Source organism: Sphaerodactylus townsendi, linkage group LG02 (genome assembly GCF_021028975.2).
Source record: "Sphaerodactylus townsendi isolate TG3544 linkage group LG02, MPM_Stown_v2.3, whole genome shotgun sequence".
Classification (NCBI taxonomy): Eukaryota; Metazoa; Chordata; class Lepidosauria; order Squamata; family Sphaerodactylidae; genus Sphaerodactylus; species Sphaerodactylus townsendi.
This window is the reverse complement of record NC_059426.1, coordinates 159,679,753-159,706,919: the sequence shown is the minus strand read 5'-3', so window position 1 is coordinate 159,706,919 and position 27,167 is coordinate 159,679,753. Positions and strand designations below refer to the sequence as shown.

The 27,167-nt window shown below is 44.2% G+C and overlaps 1 protein-coding gene across 6 annotated transcripts in view; it reads right to left on the bottom strand.

Moving 5' to 3' along the window:
* EML1 (EMAP like 1) overlaps positions 1-27,167 on the bottom strand; it is a 170,297-nt gene that overhangs the window by 120,210 nt on the left and 22,920 nt on the right. For 5 of the 6 annotated variants that reach the window (XM_048485365.1, XM_048485368.1, XM_048485367.1 and 2 more), the window contains exon 1: positions 11,564-11,771. The exons of the other annotated variant lie outside the window; for it this stretch is intronic. In XM_048485365.1, the coding sequence (XP_048341322.1) occupies positions 11,564-11,690 (127 nt within the window). In that variant the 5' untranslated portion in view covers positions 11,691-11,771. Of the gene's footprint in view, positions 1-11,563; positions 11,772-27,167 lie in introns of those variants that run through there. 6 annotated transcript variants of the gene reach the window in all.

Here is a 27,167-nt window from a genome sequence, read left to right as displayed (position 1 = left end):
CAGTAAAGGGTGAATCGCATTTCCAGGAATGCCCCCAAACTATTTTTAGGATCAGGATAATCTCGCAGTGAGAAATGCAAAACAGACTGTCATTTCTCATTAGATTTCTTTTTTCAGGCAATCTTCTGGAGTCAATTAGCTGGAGAATGTAATTGTCACAAGAACACTCATTTTCATTAATCTGAATTATCATATTCATGACAGGGAAAGTCATTCGGATGCTATTCAGGCTCAGCCGTTGCTTTTTAACGGAGGAACTTTTCCGTTGCAATAAAAAGGGCTCAGATTTCTTTTTGTGATGTATGGGGGGGGGGGGATCAGGTGACAGTCATATATGTACCCTTTCTAGTGTGTTATTATGCACCTAGAGAATTATGCTGCAGGCATAGGTACCAATTAATGTAAGACAATTCAGGTTCACAGCTCGGCTATAACCAACGGCAGTTGCTGCGTGCAGGTAGTTTCCCTTATCCCCCTGCAATTATTGCTTGTTGTAGAAACAACATAGCAACGGATGTTTCAGAAGCCAAAATACAGAATCTGAAAAACTAGGCAGGTTTAAGGGGGAATAAGAGGAGAAATCAAGCCATTTCATTTGCAGAAGGAAAGGAAAATATGGGGATTCTGTACAGACAACGGCTCCTATGGAAGTGTGTGTGTGTGTGTTTGGAGGGGGCATATTTAGATCAAACCTGATTTGGCTTCCGAAAGTCTGGTTTGCCAGATCTGCTCCCTGTTCTGGGTCTTTCAAACCTGCAAGCGGGTTGGCCTACTTCTTAAAATATTTGAAGGTCTTGTAAATAATGGATGAGGCAAGACACTTATGCATATTCATCGTCTTTGCGGCTTGGCAAGAAAGTCCCGAAACAGGGCTGCTGAAGGAGAATGAAGCCAGCAAAAAGGAACAGCAGAGGATAAGAGCACTGAGATAAGCATAGATTTACTCTTTATACACACAGAGAGAGTAAGTGGGGGAACTTAACTGTATGTTATGCAGTGGCGTACCTAGGCAAACTGGAGTCCTGGGCAAAATATGAGTTTGATGCCTCCCCAACAACAACAACAACCTTTATTAGGCATTGAAAGAATAAAAGAAAGAAAGAAAACAAGCATTGGCAGGAAGGGGGTGGATTTAAAAGGAGAATCTGGGGGAATTTGGGGTGTGCCTGCTGTCAGGGGTGCAATTATTAAGATAGCAGCACCAAAATTTCAGAGTATCTTAATGAGCCCCTACTGATGATACCACCCAGGTTTGGTGAAGTTTGGTTCAGGGGGTCCAAAGTTATGGACCCTCAAAGGTGTAGCCCCCATCTCCTATTAGCTCCCATTGGAAACAATGGGGGATGGGGTTCACTCCCTATGGGAGTCCATAACTTTGGACTCCCTAAACCAAACCTCACCAAACCTGGGCGATATCATTAGGATAGTCTCCTGAAAAATCCCTGAAATTTTGATGCTGCTAGCCTAAAAACTGTGCCTCCTGCAGGCCAAAAACTGAAAAAACACTGAAAATTCAAAAAAAAATCCCACCTGCATTTTTGGCGCCCCCCACAATGTGGCGCCCTGGGCAACTGCCCACTTTGCCCAATGGGAGGAACGCCTCTGATGTTATGGATACCTTGTTCCCCCTAAGGCCATGGAAGTGTCATGCATGCTGCAATTTCCACTCTCAGCGGGCAATTTTCAGGTGTGTGAGGTCCAAGGCGTTTCCCCCACGGCCAATATATCCTGGGATAAGGAAGTGAACCATCCCAATTTGGGCATGAATTCCGCAAAGCTTCTGTGCCTAAATCGGGCCCACCCTGTGAGATTTGCCTTATCTTGCGGCTTTCAAAAAAACGATGAAATTGGCGGTTCTTTTGAAAAAGCGCATGCCGATCCCGCACCCATGCAAACACTGCGAGAGACGAGCCGGTTTATTTTTCCCACCTCACCGGCTGCTCCCCCCACCCCTTAGCTGCATCCAATCAGAACGGCGGAAAAACGGAATCTATGTAAACTACGTAAACGTATGTGAACTACGTAAACGTTCATGTGGAAAATGAAAATAAACCGGGGGCTCATGCATAATTCACTGGAGTTTTTCCTCCCGGTCTGAATGTGCTGACGGACAGCCGTGCGAAGGGAGAAACCGGGATAAAAACACCCTGGGTTGTATGATCCCAGGTCTATCCCAGGATATTTTGTCTGTGGGGAAAACATCCAAATCAGTTTGGAATGGCAGCTAGGACTGCCAATTTTCAGGCAATGGCTGGTGATCTCTTGGGATTACAATTGATCTCCGGACAACAGAGATCAACTCCCATGGAGAAAATGCTTCAGAAGATGGACTCTGGCATTATACTCCTATTGAAGTCCCTCCCCTCCCCCAAACCATACTTTCCCCAAGCTCCATCCCCAAAATCTCCAAGTGCCAACCCAAAGCTCGTAACCCTAAATAGAGAGTGAGGGGAGAGGGCGCTTAAGCTCCCTCACACTTTCTTTTATCCCGGGGAACAGTTCTGAAAGGAGGGTGCTATTTGTCCCATATGTGAAAATTACAGTTTACTAATAAAAGTAGTTTCCTCAATGGGGCCAAGAGTGATCCATCAGGTCCCACTGAAGGTGGGAAAGCGGGGGGGGGGGGGGAATTAAGGCCACCCTTCTCATGTTCCCCAGTTCTGTCCCACAGTGGCTCCTGTGCGCTTAAGAACATTGTTCCAAGCATAGAACTTGCAGCACACACATGGCCTCCATGACCTAGAAGCATAACACACTAACAGACAGAAACTATAAATATACTTGCTGTCTCCTAAGGATCATCTGATCACTGTGACTACTTCTAAAAATTAGTCATGACCATACGTTTGAAAAAGAAAACTAATCGAAACCTCGGAGAGTTATGATTTTCCCACAAATCAACCAGCTATCTAATTTTTGTCCTGGACAAGTTGCTTTTTTCCTCCATCATTTTTCAAATGTTTACAACACCTGCCTGATAAAGGGTTCTATAGAATTCAAAACTTTGTGCAACGTTTTAGTAGTTTGGATTATCCTCGGTAAAACGCGTTACGTTATTTGGTTTCTTTTTTTCTGGATTGTTTACAGGCCAATATGGTTGCTGACAATTATTTTGCTAGTTTTAGACAGGCTGCATCATTCAGACATTTCCAGCTTCTCTCTTTGGTGATTTCTGCACAACAGAAATAAAACATCTTGAGGACATTTTAAAAACCGTTTTGGGGGGAAAGTTTGCACAACTCCCCCCCCCCCCCAAAAAAAACATCTTCAACATATTTTATTTCTCTCAGCCCAGGTTTTTCAAAAATCACTACACTAGTGATCTTTTCCCCCAAACCTGGGTTGAAGATGTTTTCCTCCTGCTGAGCGAACAAAAGCAGGCAGGAAATACTTTATTTCTCCTCCCCAAACCTCTTATTTTCATTTTCCCCATTCCCACCCACCATTTTGTGTGTTGCAGCAGAGATTCTCTGAAGGTTTCCTCTGCTCACAGCTCATCTTCAGTAGATGAATAAAGTTTGTTTTGTCCAGCAATCCTGTGCCTCTGTCCCCCCCCGCCCCCTTTTTTTTGTTTTCAGGGGGATTTCTGAAAACCTATGACGTCACGATTAGAGAAACTGCAATATTTGTGTCATTGTAGCTTCACAGACATCCCCCTGAAAACAAAACAAAAAAACAACCCACACCTTTATTCATCTACTTTTTACACAGAAACTGCTCACTGATTAGCTGAGAGCAGAGGAAGGTTTTTTGTGGAAAACCTTCACCAAATGGCAGAGGCAGGAGAATCTCTGCAGCAGCACTCAAAATGACAGGTGCAAATCTGAAATCGACTAGAGCTCCATCAGCGAGCAGGTGGAGAAAAAAGAACCATTTTGGCTTGCCATGCTTGTGTTCTCTGCGCTGTGGGAACACAAAAAGCCAAAAGCAGATCTTTTTAAAATGTCTGCAGGATGTTTCATTTCTGCTGTGCAGAAAGGACCTGTCTTCTCATTAAGCACAGAATAATCCTTATACATAATTGCTTAAGGGATGGAATGTCTGACGACGAACCCCCAGCCAGTGGATGAAGTGAGTCCTGTGCACCCATTGGTGGGTGATATTCCATCTCATCCCCACCCACCTTTCCCCCGACCCAGGAGTCTCCTACCACAAGTCGCTCCATTGCACCCTCCCCCCTGCCTCAAAAAACAACCTGGGCTGCCATGCTAGCACATTGCCCCCCTCCCCCCAGCAAACAACAAGCCCTACCTGACAAGGTAGATGAGTGATGGGTGGCTAAGGTTATCTAAGCCTGGCTGAGGTTGCGGCGGAGGCTGGTCTGGGCCGCTCTCTTGAGGGCAGAGGTGGGATCCAGCAGGTTCTCACCAGTTCCCGAGAGTGGGTTACTAATTATTTGTGTGTGCCGAGAGGGGGGTTACTAATTGGGTCTGCTTTCCCGTTAGCAATTCCATTAGGTCCAAAAATCATAAAGTCCTGTTGTTTCCTATGTGGCTGCTTAGCGAAGGTAGAAAACGGGATAATTCTCCCTGTTGGGCTGTTTTAAAAACATGTTTTAGTAATATGGTAAAGTTCCTTGTTTAAGGAAAGTATCCTTCTTTTGATTTCTAGAAACAAAATTAAGTATTTGAAAGTATTAAGTATTTGACTGGCAATTAGAGGAGAAGTAGTTGTTTCTGTTGGCAGTAGACGATAGGGCTTGCTATAATGAGTTTAAATTATGGACAGAAAGATACCAGCTGGAAATTAGGAACTTTTTTTTTACAGTAAGAGTTTTTTACAGTAACAGAGAAATTAGCAATGCCCCACCCCTGGAATGCCCGCCCACGCCCCTGTTGTGCCCCGCCCAGCCCCATTGGCGCTACGCCACTGTTTGAATCCCACCACCATGGGAACCTGTTACTAAAATTTTTGGATCCCACCACTGCCTGAGGGGGTGGGGAGAAGAGGGAGCGGGAAGGAGTCCCCCCTCCCTCTCTCTCCCCTATCTAGAGCCCATTCTATTTTACTTTAAAATGGGTTTTAATGCTAGTCTAAGATAAATTATCACTGACTATTTTTTTATCCTTAGCTTAGATTCCAAGTGCCAGTTTCCAAATGGTTAATGAACAAATTAGATGCGATAGAGGCACATGCAGCTATCAGTGATCTCATCATTCTCACACACACACCCCGCCCCAAACACACACACACACATTAACTCATAAGAACATAAGAACATAAGAACAAGCCAGCTGGATCAGACCAGAGTCCATCTAGTCCAGCTCTCTGCTACTCGCAGTGGCCCACCAGGTGCCTTTGGGAGTTCACATGTAGGATGTGAAAGCAATGGCCTTCTGTGGCTGTTGCTCCCGAGCACCTGGACTGTTAAGGCATTTGCAATCTCAGATCAAAGAGGATCAAGATTGGTAGCCATAAATCGACTTCTCCTCCATAAATCTGTCCAAGCCCCTTTTAAAGCTATCCAGGTTAGTGGCCATCACCACCTCCTGTGGCAGCATATTCCAAACACCAATCACACGTTGCGTGAAGAAGTGTTTCCTTTTATTAGTTCTAATTCTTCCCCCCAGCATTTTCAATGAATGCCCCCTGGTTCTAGTATTGTGAGAAAGAGAGAAAAATTTCTCCTGTCAACATTTTCTACCCCATGCATAATTTTATAGACTTCAATCATGGTCCCCCTCAGACGCCCTCTCCAACCAAAGAGTCCCAACGCTGCAGCCTTTCCTATAAGGAAGGTGCTGCAGCCCTCTCAATCATCCTCGTCGCCCTTCTCTGCACTTTTCTATCTTCAATATCCTTTTGAGATGTGGCTACTCAGAACTGAACACAGTACTCAAGTGCGGTCGCATCACAGTGCTTTGCTATAAGGGCATGACACCTTGCAGTTTTATTCTCAATTCTTCCCACTATCCCCAGCATAGAGTTTGCCTTTTTCACAGCTGCCATACATTGAGTTGACATTCCCATGGAACTATCAACTAAGACGCCCAAATCCCTTTCCTGGTCTGTGACTGATAGCACTGACCCCGTAGCATGTATGAAGTTTGGATTTTTTGTCCCTATGTGCATCAATTTCTGCATTTTGCTACATTGAACTGCACGGCTACTTCTAGCCCACTCACCTAATTCTATCAAGGTCCACTTGGAGTTCCTCATAATCCTTTGTGGTTCTCACCACCCTACATAATTTTGGTATCATCTGCAAATCCTGGGCTACCACGCTACCCACCCCTACTTCCAGGTCATTTATGAATAGGTTAAAGAGCACTGGTCCCAATAATGGGATCCTTGGGGACACCACTCCCTACATCTCTCCATTGTAATTTCCCATTTACACCCAATTCTTGCTTCCTGTTTCAACCAGTTTTAATCCATAGAGGACTTCCCTCTTATTCCCTTCATATTGCTGAGTTTTCTCAATAGTCTCTGGTGAGGAACTTTGTCAAAAGCCTTTGGAAACTAAGCAGACAATGTCCACTGGTTCCCCCCCTTCATCCACATGCCTGCTTTACATCCTCAAAGAACTCTAGTAAGTTTGTAAGACAGGATTTGCCTCTGCAAAAGCTTCATGCTGACTCTTTTCTCAGCAGGTGGTCTTGCTTTCACATGTTTTATAATTTATCTTTAATGACAGATTCTACTAATTTACCAGGAACAGATGTCAAACTGACTGGCCTGTAATTTCCCGGGTCCTCCCTAGATTTTTTCTTAAAGATTGGTGTGACATTGGCCATCTTCCAGTCTTCAGGGATGGAGCCTGATTTCAGGGATAAGTTGCATATTAAAGTGAGAAGATCAGCAATTCCATGCTTGAGCTCTTTTAAGAACTCTTGGGTGAATGCAGTCTGGGCCAGCATTTGGTAGCATTTAGTTTATCAATGGCTGCCAGAACTTCTTCCTTGTCTACCACTATCTTTGTTAGTTCCTCGGATTCGCCTCCTAAGAAGCTTGGTTCAGGTGCAGGAATTTTCCTCACCTCCTCTTGGGTGAAGACAGATGCAAAGAATTCATTCAGCTTTTCTGCAATCTCCCTGCCATCTTTTAGCACACCCTTTGTTCCTTTGTCATCTAACGGGCCTACCGCTTCCCTTGCTCCTATTAAACTCCTATTAAAAGAGTCCCATTGTGATATGACATCATTAGTTCAGATCTGGGAAAAGGCTAAATGTAAACGAAGGGCAGCCAACTTGTCAAAGGGAGGAGAAATGCTTCCTAATGACATCATATTACGCATTTATATAAGTAGATGTTATCAGCTGCAGCAGCAGCAAAAAGCTTTTAAAGGTGAAGCTAATCCGCTGTGCGAGCACTGAGTAATTACTGACCCATGGGGCAACGTCACATCACATTTATTGGGCGGACTATATTTATAGGGCATTTTGCTACAGCCTTGGCCAGTCTTCTACACTTTTCTCCTGGCAAGTTGAGTACTTATTTGACCAACCTCAGATGGATGGAAGGTTGAGTCAACCTTAAGCCAGTTACCTGGAACTGACTTCCATTGGGATCTAACACAGGTCATGAACTGAGGTCGGGCTGCTGTATTGTAGCTTAACACTCTGAGCAACTAGATCCAACACGCTGCCAGCAGAAAGTGGTGTCAGACACAGATTTTCCTTGCCTTCCCCTCCCCACCTCAAAGCTTCCCCCCCCCCCCAAGATTTTTCTGGAGCAAAAAATCCATGCATGGTAGGGTGTGCCAAATGTGCAGCCTGCGCTTTCCCCTTATAACTCCACAACAGAAAGAACTGGATGCTTAACCTTTATACACACTCAGAGAGACTGTCCACTCAAACAGAAAATGTCCTTTTCCTTTAATAGAGACTCAGTGGCGTAGGAGGTTAAGAGCTTGTGTATCTAATCTGGAGGAACCAGGTTTGATTCCCAGCTCTGCCACCTGAACTGTGGAGGCTTATCTGGGGAATTCAGATTAGCCTGTGCACTCCCACACACGCCAGCTGGGTGACCTTGGGCAAGTCACAGCTTTTCGGAGCTCTCTCAGCCCCACCCACCTCACAGGGTGTTTGTTGTGAGGGGGGAAGGTCAAGGAGATTGTAAGCTCCTTTGAGTCTCCTGCAGGAGAGAAAGGGGGATATAAATCCAAACTCCTCCTCCTCCTCCTCCTCCTCCTCCTCCTCCTCTTCTTCTTCTTCTTCTTCTTCTTCTTCTTCTTCTTCTTCTTCTTCTTCTTCAATGGGATGTCATAAGCCAGATGTGATATTGTTTATCTCCATTCCTTGAAAAGCTTCAGCTGCCCATTCCCATGCATTAATTCTCTATTTAAAAGACAGGACTTTCATCTCAGGAGTGGTGGCAATCACAGTGTGGAGAAAACTCTTGTGTGGATGCTCTGTTGTGTCTGTGAGTGCCTCTTCATTCTCAGCAGCCATGATGGTCACACAGGGAATCATCTCCGTGTGAAAGCAGCCCTGCTCAGGGACTTTGCTCCAAACCCTGACAGAATCTGCTGACATATGAATTTCAAGAAACCTCTGCCAACTTATGAGTCAGCACCATCTGAACCATTTCTTCAGTGGAATTCCCTGGGGGAATTCATGGCCAGCTCATGGTGTGAAGAAAAGTCAGAAAAGCTGCCCGGAACTCAACTGCCCAATTAGCACAATCATCTGTAACTCTGCCTCCATCACACATTTATATAACAAAGAGTTCTATATCACTGTCACATCTGGCTAAGCTATTGGTACCGAGCTTACAGATGATTGTGCTTATCTGGGGAATTCAGATTAGCCTGTACACTCCCACACATGCCAGCTGGGTGACCTTGGGCTAGTCACAACTTTTTGGAGCTCTCTCAGCCCCACCTACTTCACAGGGTGTTTGTTGTGAGGGGGGAAGGGCAAGGAGATTGTAAGCCCCTTTGAGTCTCCTGCAGGAGAGAAAGTGGGGATATAAATCCAAACCCTTCTTCTTCTCTTGTACCAGTACCACTTGCTACTTATAACTAATTAAATACAAACCCAGTAAGAGTTGAAACAGTGTATGGTCCAGTGAATTAAAATGTGGACCAAGGAGATTAACACGCAGCATCCAGAGAAGTGGGCTCTGGTCCATTCAAGTTTATGCCAAGGTAAAGTTTTGTTAACTTTTAAAGTCCCACAAGGCCCCTTGTTTGGCTCTTGAGAGCCATTCCCCACCTCCAAAGGAGAAATAATCTTAGCCACAGGATTGCTGTGAGCCTGAACAAAATGTCACCTGCCCTGACCCTGAGAAGTATTAGCTAATCTTTGTTAATCACCCTAGCTTTCCATGTTCGAATCAAACCCCCACACTGCTTGCAAGGAAAGTCCAGCATTGCCAAAATAGCGGCAGCAAGGTGGTGCCAGTAAGCCCTGCCTTGGGAATCTGCTCCTACATAACAGACTGTGTCATCAGGGCCTTTCTGTGTATACGGTTTATAGGGTAGAAAGGGGAAGACAATGAAGCTCTTTAATTTGCACAGCTCCCTCCCAGCACGAAGCCCCGGCCTTTACAGAACAAAGACTCGAGATTAGATTTCATTAACTAGCTGCCGAAACACACACACCTTCCATAATTGCACGCTCATGCGCCAAACAGAAATCAGGCAAACTCGAAAGAAAAGATGACAAGCGGCGCTCTGCCTGTTCTCACTGCTGCTCAGAATTCTAGCTGTTTACAATCCTGCCAGTTCTGAAACAAGTCCATCTTATTAACCAGCATTAAAGCCATTTAATGGCATTAGAGCTCGGCTGGGATTTATCTGCCCTTTTCTTCCTACAAACCACCTGTCCAACTTTTTCTAATTATCCTGGAGGAGCAGGAAAGCTGCTTCGTGTCTTTCGTTCCAGCTAAAAAAAAAAAAGCGGGGGGGGGGAGGGCTCCTTCAACTCAAATGATAATACTTGAAAGGAAAGAGCATTCAGGCCTCAACATAATAGCAAAGATTAGAAAATGTTATTAAATACCTCCCCCGCCCCCTTTCCCCGGCTCTCCCTCTCCGCATCAGTTCTGATGTGACGGTTTGCAATCTGGAGGTGGCATTTGGAACGATTCCCGTCGATGCTTACATGCCAAGCGTTTTTAAGGTTGTTTTCTCATCCATGTAACTTGCTGCAAAACGAACCTGTGAGCAGGATTTCTAGTTGGGATGCCATCTTCCAGCTCGCCCACCCACACACACACACGCACGGGATTACAGCTCAACTTCAGACTACAGAGATCAGTTCCCCTGGAGAAAACTGATGCTTCGGAGGGTGGATTTTATGGCTTTGCACCCCACTGAGATCCCTGCTCTTCCCGGATTTCATCCCCAAAGCTCCAAGAGTTTCCCAACCTGGATCTGCCAACCCAACCTCCAAGCCCCACCAATGGCCAGTTGGAACCTGAAGCCTTAATTTCTAGAGCATTCAAGTTCTGGAGATCATCCTTGAGCCAACAGGTGACCCATTCTAGGAAAAACATTCTCATATGTGTTTTGGCACACAGAAATAATTATTCTAGAATCTAGACCAAGTCTTTTAGTCTTTAAAGACCCTGTTTTCCTTCACCTGGTTAGCCCAGGTCCTTCAGGTTAGCCCAGTCTCATCAGGTCTCAGAAGCTAAGCTGAGACAGCCCTGGTTAGTATCTGGATGGGAGATCATCAAGGAAGCCTAAGGTCATCATTAGTGCAGAGGCGGTCAACGGCAAACCGTCTGTGAATGCAGCTTGCCTTGAAAAGCCTACAGAGTCACCAGAGGCGTAGCTAGGGAAAATGGAGCCAGGTGCAAAATCTGAGTTTTGCGCCTCTCCCCACATTCGTTTGTGTTTTTTGGATTTTTAGTGGGTTTTTTCAGTTTTTTTGCCTTCAGGGTATCTTTAGGAGACTCTCCTGGTGATACCACCCAGGTTTGGTAAAGTTTGGTTCAGGGGGTCCAAAGTTATGGACTCTCAAATGTGTAGCCCCATCTCCTATTAGCTCCCATTGGAAACAATGGGGGATAGGGACTACATCTTTGAAAGTTCATAACTTTGGGCCCCCTGAACCAAGCTTTACCAAACCTGGGTGGTATCATTAGGAAAGTTCCTTAAAGATACCCTGAAATTTTGGTGATGCTAGCCTAAAAACTGCACCCCCTTCAGGCCAAAAACACTAAAAAAATACAAAAACACAAACCTGAATGTTTGTGCCCCCCAGGCACGCCCCCGGTGCAATGTGCACCCCCTATCCCCCTTGTAGCTTCGCCTCTGAGAGTCACCATAGTTTGGCTGCAACCTGATGGCACTTTGCACACACAGAATCCTATTTTAATTCTCTTCCATTCCTTCTACCGTCAAATGCTGCAAGACACACGCTAGCAAATTAAATTCTCAAGCAGGACCTGAACTATACAACATTATCATCCAAGCATTATCAAACTTTAACGTGTCCAAGTTAAGAGTCTGAAGGCTGTAATCCTCAGACCACCGCCATGACTTCCTTCTGAGTAGACCAGCTAAGGTCTTCCTTCCTTCTGAGTACACCAGCTAAGGCTTCCTCTGGAGACGTTGTAACTAACACATTCACAAAGAGCTAAAATACAGCAAAATCAAGGAAAGAGAGACCTGCACAGAATTCGGCAGCTCCAGCGTGGTCCACCTGGACTGGCTCTTCCGGAATGGATCTCATATTCATTCCCGACGTTTCTGGGGGCGGAGGTGGGGGTTGCGCTATTTCTGAAGAAGTCTGCATGAGAAATCAGCAGCTCCCCTTTCCTTTGTGATAGTTGATGTAAAGGTGGCAATGGTGACAGGCTGAAAACACACATATGCTCGAAATGAACTGACCCTCCTTTAAGCCAGAGCATTAAGTAGATGTCATAAGAAGAGCTTAGGATGCTAAGGTCCTTGCAAAGGGAGAACATTTGTCCTCATAGTTGTTCTGCGATAAACCAATTTGTAGACTCAAGGACATTTAATTGGGCAGCTGGCCTTAGTTAACTCTTGAAACTGGTAGGCTACAAGCTGGTGACTTTCAAGGCTCTTCTCTGTAAATGTAGTCAAGAGGAGGGAGGGTATTTAAGATGAGGTTTTATTTTGTATATTTTAAATTGTTGTCTCCCTTGGTGGCTGTTATGAGTTCTGAAAGGCAAGGTTAAAAAAATCCTGTAAAATGGAATAAATAAAATAAATTTCTCACACTGATGATGACCAATTAAGAGAATCCCCACAACTCCCGGATGAGTAGGGACGGTGGGTTGTTCCAGACAGAGCTGAATTCCGGGTATCTTTTTCTCAAATGATAGATTCCGTCTTGGGTTGCCAACAGGCCCGAAGAAGAAAAAAAGCCCTGTTTCTTTAATAGATGCTTAACTTGTAGAAATGAGCAGATGTAACTTTCCATGAGTCAATAACATCACCTGATATCTCATTAAGCTTCTCATAAAGGAACAGGACTTCTTTTTCCTCTGGATAACTCTACTGCACAGCATGAGTACGTAGAGGAGTAACTCTGCATACTGAAAAGTCTAAAACCCTACATACTGCACAGTATATAGATGACAATCTTCTATTTTGCAAAATAGAAGGAGTGCCATGCAAGGGGAGAGAGGGGGCCCGGCATCTGGACATGGCTCACCCACCCTAGCAGAGGTAGGGAAGGGAGGGGGAGGGGTGGCATGCAAGGGAGGGGAGATGTAGGGAGTGAGGGGTGGCATGCAATGTATGTCCTAAATTGTCAGGTTGCCAACTAAGTGGAGAAAAAAAAAGTCCTATTCCTTTAAATATTTTTGCTGTCAAGCCACAGTGGAATTATGGTGACTCCCATAGGGTTTTCAAGGCAAGAGACTTCAGAGGTGGTTTGCCATTTGCCTGCTTCACACCCTTGGTATTCTTTGGAGGTTTCCCATCCAAATCCTTGCACGGGTCAAGGAGGAGAGTGTGTGACGGAACCAAGGCCACCCAGCAAGGTTCCATGGCAGAGTGGGGATTCAAACTTGAGTTTTCCAGATGTTAGTCTGACTCCCTAACCTATACCACACTACTAGCGACTTAACAGGATACTGTGTACCAGGTGATATATTTACGATCCTGGTGTGAAAAGCTTCATCAACCTATTTCCACACATTCAGCCTCTAATACAGGGGTAGAGCCTGTTTTTTCTATGGGTTGCTAGCAACCAATCCCAAAGTTGCTTCCTTTTATCTCTCTCTAGTAGTTCAAAAGATGGTTTTGTGTGTTTGAGTAAAGGAGGCTGCTGCAGATTAGAAATGTTTTCGGGGGGGGGGGGATCTGGTGCGCACATCAGAGCAGATATGGAGGTCTTCTAGATCACAGACTTTTTTGCTTGACTCTTACAATGTGGTTTTTGTCCTCTTTAATGCAGTGTGATTAACAGTGAAACATTTACTGTACTCTAAGCCCACTGAAATCAATGAATTTAGTAGAGTAACTTTGCACAGGATTGCTTGCACTGTGAACCAGAATGTTACGCATTAGCTATAAATAAGGAAGTCCACAGAACACTGAGAATGCAAATAATGCCGGATCTGAATTATGTCTCCTTCCCCCAAAAGCTAGCCTTTGTTCCGTGCATCACTGTATTGGTGCAAACGAACCTTGCATTATGCTCTAGGCTGATCCTGCATTGAGCAGGGGGTTGGACTAGATGGCCTCTCCCAACTCTATGATTTTGTGATGTAATATTATTTTTAATTTTGCCTTATCCCATTTTTCTCCCTTGGGATGTCCCAAAGAGGTTTAGTGCATCATTCCCCCCTTGTGGAGCAGCAGTGGCGTAGGAGGTTAAGAACTCGTGTATCTAATCTGGAGGAACCGGGTTTGATTCCCAGCTCTGCCGCCTGAGCTGTGGAGGCTTATCTGGGGAATTCAGATTAGCCTGTGCACTCCCACACACGCCAGCTGGGTGACCTTGGGCTAGTCACAGCTTCTCGGAGCTCTCTCAGCCCCACCTACCTCACAGGGTGTTTGTTGTGAGGGGGGAAGGGCAAGGAGATTGTAAGCCCCTTTGAGTCTCCTACAGGAGAGAAAGGGCGGATATAAATTCAAACTCTTCTTCTTCTTCTTCTTCTTCTTCTTCTTCTCCTCCTCCTCCTCCTCCTCCTCCTCCTCCTCCTCCTCCTCCTCAGAAGAACCACACTGTGAGGTAAATTAGGCTAAAAGCTTTTTTCGGGCCTGAGGTCATGCAGTGAACTTCCATAGCAGAACACGAAGCTGAATCTGGTTGTTTCGTAGGGTTGCCAATCTCCAGGTGGGTCCTGGAAATCTCCTACAATTACAACTGTTCAGATGAAAGAGTTCAGTTCCCCTGGAGGAAATGGCTATGCTGGAAGGTAAACTATGTAGCATTATACCCCACTCCACTCCCCAAATGCCACCCTCATCAGACCCGACCCCCCCAAATCTGCAGGAATTTCCCAACCCAGGGTTGGCAACCCCCTGCATGTCCCAGTCCTACACTCTAACCACTACATTGCCTCCCCACCCGATCTCAGTATATATACACTACTTTTTGCCTTAGCCATATTGGGTGATTATCTTGGCCTGCCTTGCAAAGCTGTTGTAAGGTTTTACAACAACATAACGTTAACATCGACCACGGAAACTGCTGTATGAATGTATCTTGACTCTGGCTGGGACTCCTTCTGATTGGGAGGTACTCCGTCATATTTCTCCATTGAGTGAAGCATACTGGCTACAAGCATGTACTATGCTCCTTGAGGTATGAGGGGGCCTTAGGCAAGAAATTCTCAAAGAAGCTGCTCTCTATATAAGTTATTGCTCTGTTGAAGAGTGTCAGAAAGCATGCATAGAACAGAAACTCATACAGAAGCACAGTGGGTAGACTCCCCAGGCTCAGAAACCTCTTAATGTTCCATACCATCAAAGTAAGCCATTTGGTCTAAAATTAAGGTGTGTCTCCCCATGGGAAATATTGACTTAAGTAGTCGTGTTAATGCCCCTTTATTTGTGATTATGGCTACTTCTTTGCCATTGTATATAATGCAGTATTTAACAATGTGGTTCACGTATGCAAGATATCCTTGTGAGTGGTATAATTTTGGAGGATGGACCTCTTCAGAATCATAAGAATTACCTCCCTGAGCACTGAGAACTTGAATACAAAATAATACTTTGTTTTAATAGAAGGTGTGGCTGGAGCATTATGTGAATTATCTTCTCCTATCTTATACCGTTTACACAAGCAGACTATTACTCCTAGCTGCTACGTTCTCAAAAACAGGCCAGTTAGGACAGATGAGTCAGACTTTACTCGTTGCCATCTCTGACATGAGGATGCTGTGTTTGGTCCGGCAGGAAAAGCTGTCAGGGGTGTTTATAGTGGAAGAAGTGGGATGATATCATCTTCTTAGGAACTGCCAGTCGCAGCCCTAGTGCTCTGTGTGCAGATTTAATGGGGCAGTACGTTTTTGGAAGGCTGCACGGTCACATTTCACAAGACCTTGCTCAACAGGGATCCCCATGGGCAGACACTGGTTCCCACCACATATATCTGCTTCTCAGGATTATCTTTCAGAAAAGTGCCCGAATAAGCGTCGGATCAAATACGTGGATGTAGTTTTAAGTATTTCAGGAATAGAGACAGATGAGTGCTACATCATTTCCTCCCCCCCTTTTTTAAAAAAACATATAATTTTAAGTGGAGCTGCCAACAGGCTGGGAGAAAAAAAATATCATGTCCTTTATCGGGACGCTTAATGGGGTATTATTTACCAGCTGATTTGCCTCCACACCATGCAAAGCTGTAACTGTTGATTTCCAGACATTAAGCCTGTATTGACAGGGCAGAACATTATTAGATATGCTGGCAACCCTATTTACTAACAACAGGGAGGAGTGGCTTTTCCCCTGAATTTTGTTACGCGGTCAGTTAACAGTGACTGTGGCAGCGTTTCATCTGGCTTTTTTTGCCACTGGATACGCCAGCACACCATCTGGAGGAATCCTGAATCTTCTCTAGGCACTGACATTTTCATGATTGCCCCAGATGCTCCAGAGGGAAACCGGGGGGGGGGGGCACTTTACTAAATCACAAGAAATAGTCAAATAACCCACTATTGCAACAACAACAGAAAGAAAGTGTCATGATATACATATATAAAAAGAAAGGTTCATCTTCTGGTCAGCAGAAGTTTGCCCAACAAAGAGGCAGTCTAGGGCAGGAGTTGGCAACTTTTACGACCCAAAGAGACATTTGGACCCGTTTTCCATGGCCCCGAAGATCTACCGAGCCAGCGAGGCGGCTCCACACGGGGCCGCCTCCGATTCGGCCCCTCCACTCACCTTTCTTTCCAGCGCTGCTCTGGAGGGCTGGAGGGACACGCCCATGCTACCCTTCGACCTCCAGGCCACATGGAGCGGCAGTATAAGGCTGAAAGAGCCACAGGTTGCAGATCCCTGGTCTAGGGCAAAGTATCAACAGTTGACCTTTATCATGATTGGTGAGTTCAACTGTGACTCTAGACCAATGGGAGGCTGTTGCCGGGGCGGGGGAAAGTATCCTTGTTGGATGTATAAGCAATGCATTGTATATGCTAAGTTCAGAGTTGAGTCTAAGTTGAAAGTTAAGTTCAGTGTGTGTTCAACTTTGTTCTTGCTGAAGAGTTCTGTATAGTTTTATAGTCTTGTATAGCATAGACTTGTGTAACCTTGCAACTGCTAAAGTAAAACCTTCCTATGGAAAGAACATCTTGTGTGGAGAGTATTCTTTTCCAAGTGTGGTAGGAGGTTGCAGTGAGTGCAAGAAGACTATAACTTTCTTATCTTACCAGAATGACTTCGCTTTAAACTCTACAGAAAGGAAGAAAGAAAGAAAGAAAGAAAGAAAGAAAGAAAGAAAGAAAGAAAGAAAGAAAGAAAGAAAGAAAGAAAGAAAGAAAGAAAGAAAGAAAGAAAGAAAGAAAGAAAGAAAGAAAGAAAGAAAGAAAGAAAGAAGAGCTGGTTTTTATACCCTGCTTTTCTCTACCTTTAAGGAGTCTCCAAGTGGCTTACAATCACCTTCCCTTCCCCTTGTGAAATAGGTGGCACTGAGAGAGTTCTGAAAAAACTGTGACTAGCCCAAGGTCACCTGCCAGCAGGCCTCATGTACTGTAGTGGGGAAACAAATTTGGTTCACCAGATCAAAGTCTGCTGTTCATGTGGAGAAGTGGGGAATCAAACCTGATTCTCCAGGACAACGTTCTTTGCTCTTAACCACTACACCACTCTGTAAAAACACTCTGCAAAAGGTTCATTTACATGTGGAGGATTTCCACCACCAGTTCTGAATATCTGAGCCAGTCTTTGAACTTCCAGTAAAGGCCAGCTGAGTAACACTAGCATGAAATAAATCCTAAGCCTCTGTGATTTCAGCCTAAGCCAAGTCACCTGGCATGAGTCATGCTGTGCATGGCCTACGGAGGAAGGGATGGTTGAGAGCAGGGTGTACAGAATAGATGGTGGGATAGGTTTTCCAAAGTCCCACGTGACATGATGCAAGTCCAGACATTCCATGGGGATAAAAAGCTTTAAGAAAAGAAGCTTTATCCCTCTATCTTCTCCTTCTATTAGGGTGAATGAGTAAACCCCTACAATCTGTAATAGTAGGGGCAGATTAATAGGGTAATTTGAGTGAGCCATATCATGTTCACCAGTGCAGAGAAAAGGTCTACAGTGGGATCTTTCATTTTACTAGACGTATCTGTTCCTACTGATGATGGATCCCAGTCTTCCCATTTGGAAAACTCTTCTTACAGCAACACTGGCATAGCGCCAAGGGGGCAGGGGCGTACAATGTACCGGGTGCGTGCTCCTGCGGGGGTGTGGCAAGGGCATGGCGGGAGTGGGTGACCTTGAGCTAGTTACAGCTCTATGGAGCTGGGTGACCTTGAGCTAGTTACAGCTCTATGGAGCTCTCTCAGCCCCACCTACCTCACAGGGTGTTTGTTGTGAGGGGGGAAGGGCAAGGAGATTGTAAGCCCCTTTGAGTCTCCTGCAGGAGAGAAAGGGCGGATATAAATCCAAACTCTTCTTCTTCTTCTTCTTCTTCTTCTTCTTCTTCTTCTTCTTCTTCTTCTTCTTCTTCTTCTTCTTCAACCACTTGAACCTTCTTCAGTGATCACAAATGTACAAACTTAAAACCCACATCCCAGTGGTATACATTATAACACATTTGAAGTTACCTGACCAGGTGGTTGCCCACTTTCTACTGTATGTTTCTTAAAATGGATCACAAAGAAACCCTGGATGTTATATTTCAGTTGCAATGTAGACACACAAATAATGCAGTGTTGTATATAATCTGGTACAGGTTTAACAATTCTTTTAGGTTGTGGTGTCAACAACTGGAAACCTTTCAAAGGTTCTAATTGTGCCATGAACGCAGAACTTGATATTATAAAAAAAAAATACAAGGTTTCCACTGAAAATGGCAGCACCGTGTCAAATTTTCCCTCATACCACCTGACCTCTACCACAGCGGATGCCGCTGTAGCTTTCTTTTTCACTAGCAGTGGCAACCATTGATATAGACCAAGGGTAGGAAAACACATCATATAATGTCAGGTCATCAAAGTGAGCGGGGAGAAAAAAAGACTAGGCTGTCAGTTTGGGCATCAGCCCTTCATTCCATGTGTCATTCTCCTGTCATTTCTGATTAAATGAGATTGCTTCCGATTCCTCTTCTGCTCTCACCTTCTGGATGCGCTCTCACCGTGATTGCTTTCTATGTTCTTTGTTTTTTAAATGGCTGCCTGGCCTTTAATGCCTCTTGTAGGATTGTTTTCCTGGTCTTTTTGTCCCTGTTGCATGCCACCTTGGGAATTTTTCAGATGGGAGGCGGTAGCGTAAAAATACCCTAAACAAACAAGGCTTATTGAGTTTGGAAATGATAAACGGTACTACCTAGCAGCTGGAAAGAGTCCCGTGTGTGCATTCAAATATTTCTGCATTACTGATTCCAGGTGCAGTTCAAGACAGATACATTTCTTTACATAGCAAGGAAAAGAATTCGTTAGAGATTTACCTCATAAGCACCCTCCCTCCAAACAGAAATACCTATGTTCTAAGACAAAATGACCTTCTTGGCATGCCAAATATTGTATGTAAGTTGGCAAGGATCCCCTTTTGGATGCTGGTTTTTTTTTAACACCTTGCAAGGAAGATTGATTACATTTCATTTTATGTTCATGATCTTTCACAGCAATAGCCACAATAATTGCAAGGTGTAGTCTCTTTTACAGAACTGAATGAGAAAACCTTGCTTTCCTGCTGCATGAAAAGAATCAACGCTTTTATTTCACTGGCCAGTTGCTATGTTTTAAATGAAGAAAGCGGAAACGGTGGGGGGACTTTGGCAGGGGCTGGGCGTACCACTTTGTAGCGATACTCCACGGACTGAGCCATAATCCCTCCCACCTTAAACGAAGGCTCAGTCCATCCACATAGAAGTACGGGGTCACTTAGGACACCACATTTTACAGGTGCCCAGATGCAAGTAAAATTCTTCTCTCTATGTTGTGATATAGCTACATGTATAAAATAATGATCAAAGCAGTACAAACAACAATAGCTTTAGGCTGGAAAGAAAAGAAAAAATGGGCAATCCAGAAATGGTTGGAATATATCTGGGAACAAGTGACACTGGACATTTTCGAAATAATAACAAAAAATAAACTGTGGCAAGATAAACAGAGAGAAATTTTGAAGATATGGACAATATATGCGGACTGGATGAAAGAAGCTGGAGTCAATGAGGAGATATGGGAGAAGAGATTACAAAGAATGAACTGACTACTGTTTGATAAAACTATGAAGAAAATACAGGGGGGAGGGGGAAAGGGGGAAAATGCATTGTTTGAAAATGAATGAAGAATATTAATATAAAATGGAATATTCAAATAACACAATAAAAATTATTTAAAACATATCTATGTTGTGCATTTGTGTGTTATAATGAGACTTTTTCATTTTTTATATTAAATATGGTAGAAGCCACCAAAGCCAAAGTTTGCCTAGGGCATGAAAAGCCCTTGGTCTGGCCCTGCTTAAATGTGCATCATAAACAGGAAGATTTTTTTTTTGTGGCACATGGAATATGTCATTTTTTTATTTACATGAAGCTGTTACTGATTTACAGACAGACTTGGCATATTTCACAGTTGGCCTCTGACATCCTTATTTGGAAGCACAGCCCAAATGCAAAGCACTGGAGCGAACCCTCGAAAGCTTCTGATTTCCAGGTCTGGCTTGCTCAGTTCAAAGTGTACTCCTCTTTTATCCTCGCTTTTATTCTCTGTGGAATAGCTGTGCCCGTCCCAGTTCAAAAGGTAATGGGCAAAATATCCAAACCAAACCACACAAGCCATCTTCTTACCCTTCTTATTTAGCGCTAAATGCTGGACGTTGCGCTGTTCAGTGCATGTGGGAAGGGAGCACTCTACCTGCAAAGAGCGGACTCTCAGCAGACATAACCAAACAGATTGCACACAAATGTGCCATGAAAAATGTGCAAACTAAAAAAAGGAAAGGATCTGGTGAGTCTCACAAGCAGGGTGCACAATATATCTTTGCCTGATGAATTGCTTTGGCATGCCTTTCTGCAAAACGCTTCCTCTGGAGCAAATAATTCTGTTGTGTCTCTCTGCTGGGAAAGACTGAATCTGTCAGTCACCCTGAGACAGAGTGGCTCACTGAGGAGGCAGCCCATTGCATCTCTGTATGAGTCACTACTCAAAACTCTTTCCCTTTCCAATCAAGAGGAATATCTTGATCAGTGCTTCATATACAGAGCAATCTGAAACTCTTGCACCCTTCTAATTCCACTAAAGTCAATGGCTTTAGAAGGGTATAATTCTCTGAAACACAGGGGGTGAAGTTCTCTGGGTGCATACATGAAGCTGTCTTATATTGAGTCAGAGCAGTGGTCTATCAAAGTCAGCCTTGTCTACCCTGACTCGCAACAGTTCTTCCAGGTCTCCGGTGAAGATCTTTCTTATCATCTACTTCCTGATCCTTCGGGGGCGTACCGCCCAGGGGGACATATGGGGTCCAATGTCCCCGAGCTGTGGCCATTTAGTCACGCGAGGATGGAAAATCACCCCCTACACAGAGAAGACGGATCTTGTTGTTTGGTTGTGGGGGGATGGTGGCTGCCCATACCAGGGTGGGGGTGGGGGTGGGATGGAAAACTCAGATTTTGCACCAGGCTACATTTTCCCTAGAAGATGGTGAGATTTGAAACTGAGACCTTGTGCATGCAAAGCAGATGAGCTAAAGCAGGTAATAATTGTGAAGGAAAAGGTATTCCTTTGTGCAAACACCAGGCCATTACTGACCCATGGGGTGATATCACATCACAACATTTGCTAAGCAGACTATGCTTATGAGGTAGTTTGCCATTGCCTTCCCCAGTTGCCTACACTTTACCTCTAGAAAGCTGGGTACTCATTTTATCAATCTCAAAAGGATGGAAGTGCTGAGTTAATCTTGAGCCAGCTACCTTTGTAGCCCACTTCTGTCAGGATCGAACTTAGGTCTCAAGCAGACTACAGTATTGCAGCTTTCAAAGTATGAGGTAACCAAGAAAAATATGCCTCCAGTTTTGATCCAGAAATGGAAGATCAAGCCGAACAAGATGCTTGGAAATCTGTGAACAGAAGTGCAACCCCAACGCAACAGGGAGACTGTAATGTTAGCTTCCTGGACCATTTTCCAAAGTGTGTTTGCAAAACTACTTTGAACTTGCTGGGGAAAGGCAGCTAAGAGTTAAAGCTGCCCCCCTCCCTCCACTGTATTCTTGATCGCCCCCTCAACTTCTGCCATTAAGGAACTAATATGGGAGAGCCAATCAGGGCTGTACTTGTGCCTTGTTCTGTTTATTCCAAAATCTGTCTCAGGCAGTGGCATAGCGCCAAGGGGACGGGGGACACGATGCATTGGGTGCGCGCTTGTGCAAGGGCGTGGCAGAGGCGCGGGGCGCACGTGTGCCCCAGGGCAGTTTCCCCTCCCTACGGCCCTGGTCACAGGCATTAGAAGTTTTAGAAACTCTGCAAAAAAGCAAAGTTCCAGGGAGAGGATTTTTGTTTTAGGTATCATCTACAGTACCAAAGGTTTGAGGGTAAATTTTGTTTCAGAGTTGCCAACCAAGTCACTTGCTTTGGCTCCTTTTTCTTTGAGGAGGTGTAGGTACCTTTAAGTGCATAAGAAAATGATAGGGAATAAATGCCCTTAAACAGTGCCTCTGTACCAGCATTTGTTAATTGTAATCACTCTTCTAAGACTTAGAGGCTTTTAACTGGCTTATAAGAGAGGGGTTTTTAAAGGACACATTGTCAGGAAGCAAAAGAATTGATCCAGATGCCCTGAAAAATTCTGTATAAATCCTTACGAAAGCCAAATTGATTCTTCATGGCTGCTACCAGTATAAGTTCTTAATTCCACTTTGGCCAGTTACTATTTGAATTAGACCAGGAATGCGTCCGTCTCTTTTATAACCATCTTAGGGCATGTCTGTCGACTCACTGTGACCGGACATCATTCCCAGACATTCTAAACATCCCGATCTGAAAATTTTCTTTTGCAACTTGACAAAACTACCATTTCCCCGCTTCCTTGGAAGCTATCCCAGTCAAACCACTCTGCCGCCAATTTTACACTCGTAAACATAGATGTGCAAATCTATCACTGTTGTAAACTGCTAACTGTTGTAAAACCCTGTGTATGTACTATGCACATTTGGAGTTGAACAAGTCTGACAAAGATCACAGATCTCCCTTATAAAAGACAAACCTCACAAGTGTGCCCAGTCCCAATGTGTAAGCCGGCTTATTATTTATTTATCTCTTTAATTAATTTACACTTCACCTTTCGTTCGAATGGTGACATAAAGTTTACATCATTCTCCTCTCCTCCATTTTACTCCCACAGCAACCCTGTGAGGTAGGTTAAGCTGAGAGAGTGTGACTGGTGTAATGTCACTCAGCAAGCTTCCATGGCATGACTGAGGATTTGAACCTGGGTCTCCCAGATACTAGTCTGACACTCAACCATTACATCACTCTGGCAATCAGCTGCTATCTATACCTCCGCATTCACTCTTGTGGGAACTTTACAGGAGGCCATTTCTGTGAAGGAGATATTACTGTAAATATTTGTGTCTGTTGAAAGTTTGTAAATGTTTTAATACAGAGGTGGGATCCAGCAGGTTCTCACAGGTTCCCGAGAGTAGGTTACTAATTATTTGTGTGTGCTGAGAGGGGGTTACTAATTGGTGATTTTGCCACGTGATTTTTGCCTTAGTTATGCCCCTCCTCTCAGCAGTAGCGCACAGAACTTGAAGCAGTCTAGCAGGAGGTGCACCGGCGTGTGTGGCAGCCTGCGCCTGTGTGGATTCGTTTCCCGCCCAAGGACTGGCGCAGCGGCTGCGTCCTTGCCACAGTCCCGCCCAGGAATGCCCCGCCCCCGGAATGCCCAGCCACGCCCCCATTGTGCCCCACCCAGCCCCATTGGCGCTATGCCACAGTTTGAATCCCACCACCATGGGAACCTGTTACTAAAATTTTTGGATCCCACCACTGCTTTAATATGTTTATTATTAGCTTTAGTTTTTGTCATATAATTTTTGTAATGATTCTGGGAGAAAAGTTTAATGGATTGCCCTTACCTCCCTTTCTGTCAGGGCAAGCTGATCCAAGCATACACTTATTACATACGCTTGAGCTTTCCCCCCCACAAACTCTTTTCTTTCCATTTCTTTTCCCACAGACTCTGTTCTAAATTATACACTTCCAGGTGGACTTTTGAACCCACAATTGATAGAGCTTGGAAATTAGACCTAATGAGAGTTCTCCTCCCAATAACATTAAATAATATACCTTAAATGGGCGTAATTAGAGAGCTCCATTTCCCTCGGGGGAAATACGAGTGAAATAAAGAACCCACTTTCATTTCACTATTGTGGGTTTTTGGTTGTCACCAGATTCTTTGATAAAATTACAGGTTTATAATATACCGTCAGAGAAACATTAGCCCCTCTAGGAGCAGAGTTAATAGTCAAGAAAGATTGTAATGGGTGGAAATCTTTTCCCTGGTATTCATTCACAGCTGAAAGCTATTTATGTGCTCACTTCTCACGAATGTTCAGACATGTTAATCTGGATACAATCGACGCCACTACTATTAATCATCAGCGTTCTAATACTTGTCATTGTGTGGCATTGTGCTCATTCATACAGGCATCAAGTAATATCACATTTCTTTTACCCATTGTTACAAATGTCCCCATTAAAAACTCAGCGCCTGTCTTTGTGGCATAGACAGCGTCTTGAACTTGGGACGCTAGCAATTACTTACTACTACTGCTGCTGCTGCTGCTACTACTACTACTATTATACCCTGCCCTTCCCCTCACGAGTTCAGGGCAGCTAACAACATTTCAAATACAAAATCAATTTAAAATCACATAACACACAATTTACTAAAATCTACAGCACCGATTACCAGGAACCACCAAAGGAATATGGGAATATATCCGGATAAAGGATGGAAAATAGCGGAGAATGGCAGAGGGGGACGCCAAGATGGGGAAACTGGAGGTGCCTCAACTATATGCCTGGTGGAATAGCTCTGTCTTGCAGGTTTTGGGGGATTCTGGAAGTCCCACAGTTAGAATTGCCAACTCCATGTTGAAAATTTCTGGAGATTTGGCAGTAGATTGTGGGGAGGGCTGAGTTTGGTGAGTGGAGGGAACTCAGAAAGGTATAATGCCACAGCATCCATCCTCCAAAGCCGCCATTTTTTGGAGGGGAACTCATGTTTGTTGTCTGGAGACCAGGTGTCACTGACATTTAGGAGAGACAGTGCCAATTGAAAAGGCAACACTGACCTTGATGGATCAATGAGGCAGCTTCCTGTGGTATACAATTCTGAGGGATCACCAGACCCTACCTGGAGGTTGCCAATCATAAAATTAGAAGAAGAACAAGAGTTTGGATTTATACCCCCTTTCTCTCCTGTAAGGAGACTCAAAGGGGCTTACAAATTCTTTTCCCTTCCTCTCCCCACAGTAAACACCTTCTGAGGTAGGTGGGGCTGAAAGAGTTCTGAAGAACTGTGACTAGGCTGAGGCCACCCAGCAGGAACGTAGGAGTGGGGAAACAAATCTGGTTCACCAGATAAGACTCCACACCACTCCAGACCTCTGAGTTAGGGTGCAGGAACCCCCTCCTTCCATTTTTAAGCCTGCCAGAAGAATGACTTACTAGGGGTATTATACTGAGGTTCCAGCACAGCACAGATTGTGGTCAGAAAATGGCAGTATCTTGTGGCAGCCAAGCCAAGAGAAAAAACTGCAGCCATCCCAGTCTCTAGGAGCAAAAATGTTACAGTGACCACCAAGAATATCTTTATGTCTTTGCCTACATGCATGAATAACCTTGATCATAATTGTGATGGGACGTAAAGGGAGAGGAAAACATTCTTGGCTTTCTCCAGGTAGGTTTCATATTGCTTATACCTTTAACATGCCCCCTCAGTAGCTTGCATTGTACCAAAACTATACAGAAGGGCAATATAAATTCTGGACTCCTGCTTTAATTCCTTATGCAAGCAACATTTAGTATTGCGTGCAAATCTCTTGAGATTTGTATATACATCATTTATTTATAAATATTTGCTTATTTGCTTGTTTGGCTGTTCGTGTTCTCCGGGCTGCGTGGCTGGAAAACCCACAACAACCAGTTGATTCTGGTCGTGAAAGCCTGTGATGATACATATTTGTTTGTTTGTTTATTTATACATTTATCTTTTACTACTCTGATAGGGACAAATGCCTTTCTCCTCAAGAAGGACACAATGTGGCTCGTTATCCTCTCCCCCACTTTATCCATTCAGTGAGATAGGTTAGGCCAAAAGAAAAATGGCTGTCCCAAGGTCACCAAGCAAACTTCCATGGTGGAATGGGGATTCAAACCTGAGACTACGAGATCCTAGTTCAACACTCTAAACACTATATCACAATGGTTCAGGCATCAAAAAAAACCTATGCTTTGTTTTGTTTTTAAACTATTACTAGTTTGTGAAAACTGAGTTTGGGTCGTAGACAGTCGCTTGACAAATGCTGATTACATTTCCTTCTAACACAAGATATATTCCACTAATACACAAGTCTCAATATAAAGTACACAGTGTGTTTCTTGTGCTAATGTGATTCCTAAACATCCACTTATCACTATATCTAACGGACTACCACTATATACTATTGCCTAATTCTAACACATAACAAATACCTATTGCCAAACATACAATCATACAACTCTTAATCATAACAGACAATTAAATATCCAAGAACCATTATGGATATGGAGGTTGGGGATGTTAGCCCTTCCAGTTTTTATAGTCCAATTATTTTAGTTTCCTCCTCTGCTTGGGCCATGAAAACAACTCAATTGTCCATAACAAAATAGCAATTAGGCATAAGCCTTGGAGGTCATTCAAAAAGATAGGCTTCTCTTTTCTCTTTTCTTTTCTCTCCGCCTGAGCATCTAAAACGTGCTGCGCATGTATTCCACATTTTCCGAAAGAATCTTCTTCAGTAGAAGCTCAGGATAAAGTAGGTAGTCAATCATTTCCTCCTAAGACAACCACGATTAAGCCAGAATGCCTACGTCCATTGGTCATACAAACCACAGTAACAACTCTGTTCGATAAACTAACTTCCGACCCTGGCTTCTGACCTTGGTTTGACAGACCCCAACAAGTCCTACTTAGAGGAGTGGCTTGCATTCAGACAACCACACTAACCAGACGGTGAGCTTAGTTTAAACCATGATCTTGGGCAATGTCTGAAATCATTCATGGTGGCACATCTTGTCCATCTCTTTCCATAGCTAGTACTGGTGTGCTTTATTCAGCCACTAGATGTCTCTGCATGCTACAGTAAGATTCAAAACAGGGTGGGGGTCTGGTATGGACCCCAGTGACTGATGGAGATCATGCTGGAGGTTGAGCCGAGTGGCCTACATTTGTGCAAAGCCCACCCCCAAGCGTACCCACACTCAGTGGACAAAAGTAGACTAAAAGTATCCAATTTTTTTTGTAAAAGTACGGAACTGCATGATCCAATCTGCTGAGGCTAAGAAAGGAGAGAGCTGAAGAACATACAAGCAAAGAAAAACCATGTCGGATCAGACCAAGGCTTATCAAGTCCAACAGT